The sequence below is a fragment of the Nuphar pumila genome, chromosome 16, assembly GCF_984573655.1.
Source record: "Nuphar pumila chromosome 16, dmNupPumi1.hap1.1, whole genome shotgun sequence".
Taxonomy (NCBI): Eukaryota; Viridiplantae; Streptophyta; class Magnoliopsida; order Nymphaeales; family Nymphaeaceae; genus Nuphar; species Nuphar pumila.
This window is the reverse complement of record NC_143264.1, coordinates 7,305,821-7,316,235: the sequence shown is the minus strand read 5'-3', so window position 1 is coordinate 7,316,235 and position 10,415 is coordinate 7,305,821. Positions and strand designations below refer to the sequence as shown.

At 38.0% G+C, this 10,415-nt stretch overlaps 1 protein-coding gene across 1 annotated transcript; it reads left to right on the top strand.

Annotated features, from left to right (window-relative positions):
- The first annotated feature begins 1,349 nt into the window (after positions 1 to 1,349).
- On the top strand, positions 1,350 to 4,365 carry LOC149812821 (peroxidase P7-like). The gene is made up of 4 exons (XM_089991998.1): positions 1,350 to 1,559; positions 2,470 to 2,661; positions 3,122 to 3,287; positions 3,731 to 4,365. Exons 1-4 carry the CDS (start codon positions 1,350 to 1,352, stop codon positions 4,120 to 4,122), a joined length of 960 nt encoding a protein of 319 aa, XP_089848124.1. The 3' UTR covers positions 4,123 to 4,365.
- The last annotated feature ends 6,050 nt before the right edge of the window (positions 4,366 to 10,415 follow it).

The following is a 10,415-nucleotide window of genomic DNA, read 5'->3' as shown; positions in this document are numbered from 1 at the left end:
AAAGATGGCCAACAAATAGACTTTTTCAAAGAATGAGAACAATATCTGATTCTAAAATGATAGAACGATTAAATATTGAGATTCAAATACCATTATTATGGAATAATTCATCTTTAATTACTGCTGGAAAATGACTTATAACAAGAAAATACTTCGGTCCTGTTTGTTTCATTCCCATGGAAGTGGAGAGCTTTTCACGGGAGAGGGAACAGGTTCCTTAAAACTCTTTCCAGCTTAACTTTCCCATGAAGGTCTTTTTCGATAGAGGAGGGTATGAAAGAATTTTCACATGAAAAGAGGAAGGCAGTGGGGGAAACTGGGTTTACACCAGCATGTTACTCATACTGATTAGATGTTTGTTTCACTCATAACAAAAAAAAGGAAAGGGATGCCAACTCAGCAATTTCCTATGAAGACTACATGTAACAAACATGGGGCCCCGGCAGCTAGGCAGGCGGTCTAGGTTCAAATCTCATGGGTGTCACCCCTTGCGCAAGTTGAAGCCTGGCAACTCCCTTAGGGAAGGGGTAAGCCCACGGAGTTTTACACTGGCACGACAGTGATGGCAGGCAGAGCCAGCACAGCTAGGTCTCTGACCTTGGGGGCGGTTTCTCCATGTAAATATAAAAAAAAAAAACGCTCTCCAAGTAGAGTAATACCATCATCAAGTAAGGAGTTGAACCTACTTGTACACACATTGTGCATGTTCCATGAGACCATATCTGTTAAATGATCGCTAGGATCCCTCACAAAAGTACTCCCAATCCCATAACCAGAATCTAGAGCTACCATGGCATTTGGCAGATGTATTAAAAAACAGTTCCATGAAATTGAAATGTAACCATTGAAGCCCCATATTCTAATGAAACAAAAATCATCTAGTTTTTAACTAATGCCAATATGATTCCCACTTCATGGGATTCACACAATCAAATTCTCCTTGAAATGGGAACGAGCCACATATTTGGACTGCTAATACTCAAAGCATGTAGTTTAATGTTTTTGTTAGCCATTAAACTAGCATATTAGGTCACTTCCTACTTACTCATTGACAATCCAAGTCAAGAGTTTTATTTTGACATTCTTTACAATAATACTTTACATGTTCTTTTAGGAGAAGATAAATAAAAGGCAACAATCAACTAATCCAAAGAAAAAGTGAATTCCCTCCCCTAGATAGGTTGAGATGCCAAGAAAGTCATCAATATTTGGTAGAAAACCGACTAAAGTCCCTATGGGATCTAGTCAACCTGACTTAAATGCTAAGAAGCCTAGCTATTATAAATAGGGCACACCCTTTCTTCCATTGCCAACATATCAGGGTACCTTGGTGAAGAAGACCATTACCAATGGCCAAACTCACTGCATTAGTAGTTTCTCTTTCCATTCTTTCCCTCCTCCTAGGGAGCTCATCTGCTCAACTCACCCCTGATTTTTATTGTGAATCTTGCCCTGATCTCTTTGATGCCATCCAGTGCCAGGTCAAGTTAGCTATTGCCAGGGAGAAACGATTGGGTGCCTCCATCCTTCGTCTATTCTTCCATGACTGCTTTGTTAATGTATGTCTCGCAACATTATCTAATGTCATAAGTTTGTTAGTTTTGTGTGTCAAAGTTTATATTGGTAGGGGCGATTTGTGAATGTCACCAAGTTGATGGAATGTCACAAGTTCAAAACTCATGGGTGGCATCCCTTGCCGCAAGGTCGAAGCTGGGTGTACTCCCCGGTGGGCATGGTAGACCTCAAAGGGTTTACCAACTGGAAGCTAGCCAATGTGTGGTCAGTGATTGGGACGGTGTTTCCCTTTGATTATCCAAAAAAAAAAAAAGGTTTGTGTGTTTGCCCACAAGGGCTCCACCTTTTAAGAGCAACTGTGGTTTGTCACCTAATATGAGATGACCATGGTTCAAAATCCGCAGTAGGCAGCCCTTGCCAACATGGTTTTTACCAATCAGAAGCTCGCTAATGTGCGGAAGGTGTTGGGGGGGTTCTCCCTTTTCCTAGCTAAAAATAAAAATTACAAGAAAAAAAAAGTGTGGCAAAATGCTTTCTTTTTAAATTTATTTAAATACGTTGACTATGATGGATAGTTAGGAAACCATTATAGGGTATGAAAGTTTTCTAGGGCCAAAATGATATGATGAATTTGTTTGCTTATCCCCACGGTTGGTCTTTCTGGCTAGGGTAGAGCATCAAGGGTCCAGAAGTCCCTATGTCACGAGTTCAAACCTCAAGAGTCTGTGCCTATGTTCTTACTAGGAGTGATTTTGGGGGCCTATTTCACTCCACGGGTTTACCATACAGGGTCAGGCCTAATGTGGCTTGATCCTAGGTGAACCCCTCAAAAAAAATTTACATATGTATGTATGTATGTATGTGCTCTCTAACATAGATTTGTCCCATAATCAACCACAGCTAAAGTTTGATTCGCTTTAAGAATTACAAATGATCTCATGTGCATTGTTTTAGGGATGTGATGGCTCATTGCTCCTAGATGACACGCCAACATTCACTGGAGAGAAGAGGGCAGCTCCAAACTTGAATTCAGCTAGAGGTTTTGAGGTCATTGATGCTATCAAGGCTGCAGTGGAGGAGGTTTGCCCCGGTGTTGTGTCTTGTGCTGATATACTTGCAGTTGCTGCTAGAGACTCTGTGGTTGAGGTGAGAGCATATTATTATCCCTTTTGTTTATTTCTTATTTTTCTTAATCCATTATGGGCCAAGTTAAACAAATCCCTTGATTGAATGTGATTCTCTAGGTAGGTAGAGCTGTAACAAATTTGCAAAATTTTGCTGACCCGGATCCAAACGGATCCGACTTCCCAATGTATTTTGGGATCCAAGATCCGATCCATTTGCAACCCTAGCTGTAACATCTCAGACAAAGGGGCCTTTCAGTTCACACCCCATAAATCTCATCCCTAGCATGCAAAAACAAAAGTTATGAGAATGACTAACCCCAACCACCGGCCATCTTTATTAAAACAATTATTTAAATATATTTGTGAAGAGAATGTAAGAATATGCCCCCCAAATAAAGATATCTTTGGGGGTTTATCCTTGTAAAACAAGTGCATATGCTCATGTATAAGAAATTAATGCTACTATTGTTGTGAAACAGTTAGGGGGACCCAGTTGGGATGTGAAACTGGGAAGGAGGGATGCCAGGACGGCTAGCCAAGCTGCAGCAAACACCAGCATCCCACCTCCTACCAGAAATCTTGACCAACTCATCTCTAGCTTTCAAGCCCAAGGCCTCTCTGCCCAAGAGATGGTTGCACTATCAGGTAACAAACAATACTCTCTCTCTCTCTCTCTCTCTCTCTCTCTCTCTCTCTCTCTCTCTCTCTCTCTCTCTCTCTATATATATATATATATATATATATATATATATATATATATATATATATATATATATATATATATATATATATATATGCTACAAATTATGTGAACTGAATTTGGATAGGATATTTTCACACTCAACCTCATGTGTTCACCATGGTCTATTTGCTAAAAATCAAGATTTGGATCATGTTCTTTCAATGAAAAATACAATTTATTGAGGCTTGAATATTTATGAAAGTTTTGGACCGTTGATTTTGAATCCTTATAAAAACCTACCCACGTATCAGAATTGGACGATCCAAGAGCCAAATCTTATGAAATCTATCACGTAGATCACATATATATGTACTCTCCCTCTCTCTAACACTTTCTGTGGAAGCAGGGGCTCATACCATTGGCCAGTCAAGATGCACCAACTTCAGGAACCGCATATACAATGAGACCAACATAGATGGTTTCTTTGCTAGAACCTGGCAAGCAAACTGCCCAAGAACTACTGGCTCAGGAGACAACAACTTGGCACCTCTTGACATACAGACCCCAACTTTCTTTGACAACTACTACTACAAGAACCTCATTGCCAAAAAAGGCCTCCTTCATTCTGATCAACAATTGTTCAATGGTGGCTCCAGTGATTCCCAAGTTGAGCTTTACAGTGAAAATGCTGATGTCTTCAACAAGGACTTTGTTGCTGCCATGATCAAGATGGGCGACATCAAACCTCTCACTGGCTTCAATGGAGAAATCAGAAAGAACTGCAGGAGGGTGAACTGAGAAGACTCGATTGCTTTTGTTTGCTTTAGAAGGGTCCCCGGTCTCATAATGAATGTGTACCTTCAATATTTAGGTTATAGATGTGATTGAGTGTTATCTGTTTTAGTCATTTTCTTGTGGATCTTTATATTGTTGTGGTTTTTTTCCTGTTGAGCTCTTGCATGATTTGGTGTATGCCACTTTTAAATAAATAATATGGTTAGAGTATGTTCTGGACATGCTCTGTTTTTTAATGACAGTAAATATGCGCTTTCACATGGTTATGAAGGAATTACAAACTGTCACTTGGATATTACTCTGGATACAGGGATAGGACCATTTTTATGAAGTTTTCAATATGGATAGTATGTAAAGGGACATGATAAGAGGGCCAAAATTGAATATCTGCGTGACAGATTACAAACACAATGACCAAAAAATAGTCTTCCAAATATATGAGAATTTGTACGCATTTTAGTAATAAATGTTTTACCTCGTACCAGCGAGTGATCCCATCTCTTTCTAACAGAGGCGAGTTTGTAAAGAAAAATCTGTTGTACAAAATCTTCCAAATGAAATAAAAAAATTTGCTTGGGATTTTTGCATCTATAAGGATCAAGGTCTAAGGCTTGCCAAAAGCCTAAGTACCTTTTCTCTTGTGACTTTCTTGAGAATTTGCTTTCTTACACTCTCACTATTGTTTTTTTCTTTCAGCAAGCTGGGGTTTGGCAGACACCCTACCAGTGTATTACTATGGTTAAAGTGTACACAAAAATAATTTACATCTCTTTTTTTTTAAGGCAAGCTGGGGTTAGGCAGACCCCTACCAGTTATACAACTATACAATTGGGTTTTGAAACTGCAACCTCCCAACACAAGGTGACATGCACTAGCTGCTCCTACCAGACAAGTGGAGCCCTCCGTTGGTAATGATTTACATCTCTATAATAGGAGGTCGTCAATCAGGTGGCTTGTCCTTCCATGACTGATAAGACGAAGAAGGGACTAATTTGGCCAAAATAATCCCTCTGCAAAACAATGTGGAATCTAAAGAACTTAAACAAAGATTGGAGGGAACAACTCCAAACCTGCCTCGACCTTAAACAAAGATTCGACTGCTGTCACTAATTTGCACACACTTGTTTTTTTCTTGTTTGAGCCTTAGTGAGTCCATCACTTACAAGTTTACTGTAAAAGTTGCTCGAGGAAGTTGAGAAATATCATTTTCACGGGAAAATCTCAACCTTATTGGAGTTACACCTCGCTATTTGGTGTGGAATAGATCTAACTAATATTAGTGAGTATCTCACAATTTCCAACTACAGTGACCAGTTTTAAGGAAAATATTTTCCAAAAATTCACTGAAATAGAATCTTTTGTTTTCAAAAGGGGCTTTTAAATCATTCACTTGGATAGATGGCTAAGTACTAGTCTTGTTGGATAAATGAAAAGTTAAAATGGTGAATAGCGATAACCATTAAAATGGACAATAACCATGGTTCAAAACTTGTGTTTTCTTCTAATTTTTGTGATTAAAATCATTGCAAAGAGTTTATCTAAAAACATAAATGAAACAAACTGGTTGTAACTTGAGTTTGTAGGTTGCTAGTCCAACTCCAAGATTTAATATGGTCTAGAATATTGAGGTGAGAGCTTATGGCTGGTCTTCACCTGATCAGGTGCTTTCTTCTTAGATCTTCTTTTTAACCATACCTAATCTCTTGGATGGGATTCACGGTCTTGTATGTTCTTGTCATGTATTTGCTTCATTCTATTTTATGCCTTAGCTAAGTTGTTCTTGAGTTTACACAGGACCACATCTCTTTGCTTCAATTGTCGGTCCACTTTCATGGATTTAAAACTTCCTCTTTCATAGGCTAGGATTTTAGGTGGGGTTTGCCCATACAAGACTTCATATTTGATTATTTTGATAAAAGAAATGGTATGACTGTATTGAAGGAACACTCAGGCCAGGGTAGGTAGTTAGTCTAGGACTTGGGTCTTTCTTGGGTGAAGCATCTAAAGTAGGTTCCTACGGTATGGTTTTCTACTTTAATTTGGTCATTAGTTTGAGGGTGGTAGACTATGCTAAAAAAAATGGTTTCTAGCAGGTTAAAGTGCTCTTTTCAAAAATAGATGGTGAAAAAGGAGTTTTAGTGAATTTGGGCATTCTATAGAGTTTTCTAATATTTTGGTGAAAGGACTTAACCACCGTTTGTGTAGAATATTTTCAAAGTAATGCCATAAAGTGAGCAAACTTGGCCAACTTATCAATGACTACATATATGACTTTCTTGCAATTAAAAGGAGGTAAGGCTTCTATGAAATCCATGTAAATATCAAACTATGCACGATCCGGGGGAAGGAATAAAGATATTTGGCTAGCTTAATTACTTTATATTTATTGGCTTGGCATATGAGGCATTAAGGCATGAATTTCATCACTTGACTCTTCATCTTAGGCTAGTAGAATTCACCTTTGATATGTTGTTGGGTTTTAGAAACTCCTTCATGTTTGCTCAATAGGGAGGAATGATAATAATGAAGGAGATTCAGGATGATCCCTGTAGCACTTGAAAGTAAAAGTCATTGCTTGTAAAAGACCTTGTCACCCTTCACTTGGTAGTGGAGGTGGCTGCTTGGTGAAAGAGAATAGATTTGATGTTTGATATGATCTTACATAAACTAAAACGGAAGAACACAAGCACATGCACACACACACGGTTTTATGCGGTTCGGCCAGGTGTGCCTACGTCCACTATAATCTATCTCTCTCTGTTCAATATTTTTCTTGAGAGATGAGTGGTTTACTTATAATGCTCATTTAGGTTTCTTGAACCTTCTCTATTCAGATGATCTTGACTCTCAAAATGATATATGTTTAGAATTCTCTTTTGAATAGGTTTTTCTTCTTTGGACTCTCCTTGATTGGTGAAATTGGACTCTTGATTCCTCTTGGGGTCTTGATATATCTTAAAACCATGTGAGCCCACTAGAGGACGCCCCACACGCCTATCTTGATCATCTTCTTTATCACCCTCCTGCAAGCTCATCTCCTTAGTAATGAGATTGAGCTTGGATCTAATGTCTTTGAACTGCATGGTGGGTAGAGGTTTGGTTAAGATGTTTGTTAGTTGATCCTCTGGCACAATGAATTTAACTTCAAGTTCTTTCTTTTTTACTTTCTCTCAGTCAAATAAAAATTTATTTCAATATGCTTCATGCGTACATGAAAAAATTGAATTTTCCAAGTATGTGGCCCCGAGGTTATTGCACCATATTATTGGGATATCCTGGTGCTTAGCATGTAATTCACGTAAAAGATATCCTAACCGCATGAGTTCAGACAACTTCTGCAAGAGCTTTATATTTGGCCTCAGTGCTTGATTTGGTAGCAGTATGTTGTTTGGATGAGTTTCAGGAAATTAAGTTTGTGTCAAACTGGAAGGTAAGGTAATCACCAGTAGAGCGTTTATCATCTGGGCATCCTACCTAGTCAGCATCTACGTACCCTGATAGTTGTAAGGATTTACTTTTATGAATGTGAAGATCGTGAATCATTGCCCCCTTAAGATAACGATGGATTATTTTAACATGGTTTCAATAGTCGTGGATTGAAACATGCATAAACTGATAAATTTTATTGATTATGTAAGCAATATATGGGTATGTAAATATGATATATTGAAGTGCCTCAATGATGCTTCGATAATGAGTGATGTCCTCGAATGATTCTTCTTGAAACTTGGACAAGGCAACATTAACTGCAGCTAGAGTAGTTAGAGGTTTGGCCTCTAGCATATGGCTTCTTTTGAGCACATCCAGGATATATTTATTTTGAGAGAGAATCAATCCATTTGATGAGGGAATTGCCTCAATTCCTAGAAAGAAACGCATAGAACATAGATCTTTAATAGAATTTTTTTTCAAACTTGTTGATCAAGTTCTGAACTTCTACATAAGAGTTTTTTGTCACAATGATATCATCAACATATACAAGGACAAATAGTGTGAATTCTCTACTTCTTAAAGAGAAACATGTCAGTCTTTGACTCAACAAAGCTTAGGTGAATCAGATAGTTATGCAACTATTCAAACCAGGCGCTATACAAAGCTTAATTCAATTTGCAAACATAACTGGGATACTTATTATTTTCAAACCCTATAGTTGATCCATATGAACTTTCTCCTGAAGGTACCCATGCAAAAAAAAATTGTTCACATTTAATCAGTGTATGACCCAGCCAAAGCTTATGGCAAGAGATAAGACAGTTCTAACAATAGTAGGTTTGACCACAGGGCCAAAAGTTTCAAAATAGTTTATTCCTTCCTGTTGGTTATACCCTTTAGCTACAACAAGTCTGACCTTATACCTGACAATAGATCCATCTACATACTTCTTGATCTTATAGATCCATCTACACTCAACTTGGTTTTTTGTAGGTGATGTAGAGACCAAGGCTCAGGTTTCATTTCTAATTATAGTGTCATAGTGCTCCTGCATAGCTGTTTGTCACTTTTTTTCTTTGTTAGCTTCAACAAAATAGGGTTGGGGATATTTAGGCTGAAGAAGTGAAATTAGGATTTTAGGGTTTTCTAGTTCTAGACTGTGTTCTAGCTATGACAGAGTTGAATGCAAAATTAATTTATTTTTATTGGGTCATTCTAAAATCATAAAATGTTAGGGTTAGATAGAAGACACATGGAAAAGTCTAAGGTTAAAATTTCAGCCCCATATTCTACACGGTTTAGGAGATATGACTTACATAAATTTGACAAAATTGTCATTAACAACAAACAAAATCTGACCAGGTTTGGGCAATTTCGGGTTAGGCTTGGTGTTGGGGTGCTTCCTTAGCTTAGGATGAATATGTCTGGGTCTCTAGGCAGCTCGACTCAATTGGTGACAATACTCCATGACTATGGCATGAAAGAGAATACAAAAGAAACAAAGAAGAGAGAAAGAGAGATTGAGAGCTTAGATGAGAGACTTGATTTAATTTCATAATATGCCTCAAAAAGGGGATGACATGCTCTTACATATAGGGTGATGAGACCTCCAATAGTCCCTTCATCTTCCACAGCTTATAAACAACTCTCCAAAATTAAACTCTAAGTCTTTCTTACCATTCTTCTACTTTTAGGTCTCCCAAATTTAGACTAAGCTTAGTTTAGTTTTTTTTTCACTTTTAGGCTTTCTAGATTCCTCTAGCTCCTTCACTTTGGATAACTCAAGGGAGAGAGAGTTGAGGATGATGTCAACATGGTGTCATCATTTTCTTGGGTGTGTCCCACCGAGTCTCCAATTTGTGGGTCTAGACCTAGCTTGCATTGTCAGATCTACCTTGTATTTCATGTTTCCATATTAAAGGCACATCATGAAGAGCTTTCTGAAGAAACCGTCGATTCAAGCAAACTGATGCCTAGTGGACTAGGCTCAACTCAAGGGTTTGGGGATGATACAGACCAAGTCCAAACCTACCAATTGGAGACCTAATGGAACACCATCAAACCCAAAAAATCCCTAAATAGGGGTGTCACTTCAAGGTGGCTAGTGCCCACCTTGACTCAAAATTTGTAATAAAGGCCGGGTCAAGGTGGGCACAAACCCAGCCCGACCCAGAGGCATACGATGTATGCTCCTCCACCCTGACCCTGATCATACTTCTCTCTCTGCTCCCCCCCCTCCCTCCCTGACCCTGGGTCCACCTCTCTCTCTCTCTCTCTCTCTCTCTCTCTCTCTCTACTCCATATCACTCACCAAAATGCCACCGGACCTACACAATTGCATCTCCAGCGGTCCGACCTTTCACCTATGAGCGATGACCTCCAACGCATGTCACATACCCCTCACAGGTCCTCTCTCTCTCTCTCTCTCTCTCTCTCTATATATATATATATATATATATATATATATATATATATATATTACTCGAGTCAGGGCCTTAGGCTTGCTGTCTGTACCATGCAATTCTTATTCTTGTGTTTTCTTATGTTTTTTTGTCCTTTTTTTTTAATTAACATTTAGGTTTTGATTTTGTTTTTCAAATGAGATGAATGTTTAATTATGTATTTAAGTGTTTCTTTCTTTTAAATCAACATTAAACATAATTTCACATGCATGATTTTAGTTAGAAACTTAAAATTTTAGGGATTTTGATTTTTTTTAATTAACATATATATAAATGATGTTTGTTAGAAATTAAGAATTAGGATTTTGATTTGCCTTTTTGTTAAATAGCATGAATATTTAATTAGGTTTTAGGGTTTTTTGTGCTCTTTTTAATTAGAATTTAGGTTTTTGATTTTATTTT

What these genes read in the sequence shown, in the direction of transcription:
- LOC149812821 (XM_089991998.1), top strand. Translation starts at nt 1,350, where the DNA reads ATGGCCAAACTCACTGCATTAGTAGTTTCTCTTTCCATTCTTTCCCTC. An exon ending in TCCATGACTGCTTTGTTAAT is followed by an intron (nt 1,560 to 2,469) that starts GTATGTCTCGCA and finishes GCATTGTTTTAG; the next exon opens with GGATGTGATGGCTCATTGCT. An exon ending in CTAGAGACTCTGTGGTTGAG is followed by an intron (nt 2,662 to 3,121) that starts GTGAGAGCATAT and finishes GTTGTGAAACAG; the next exon opens with TTAGGGGGACCCAGTTGGGA.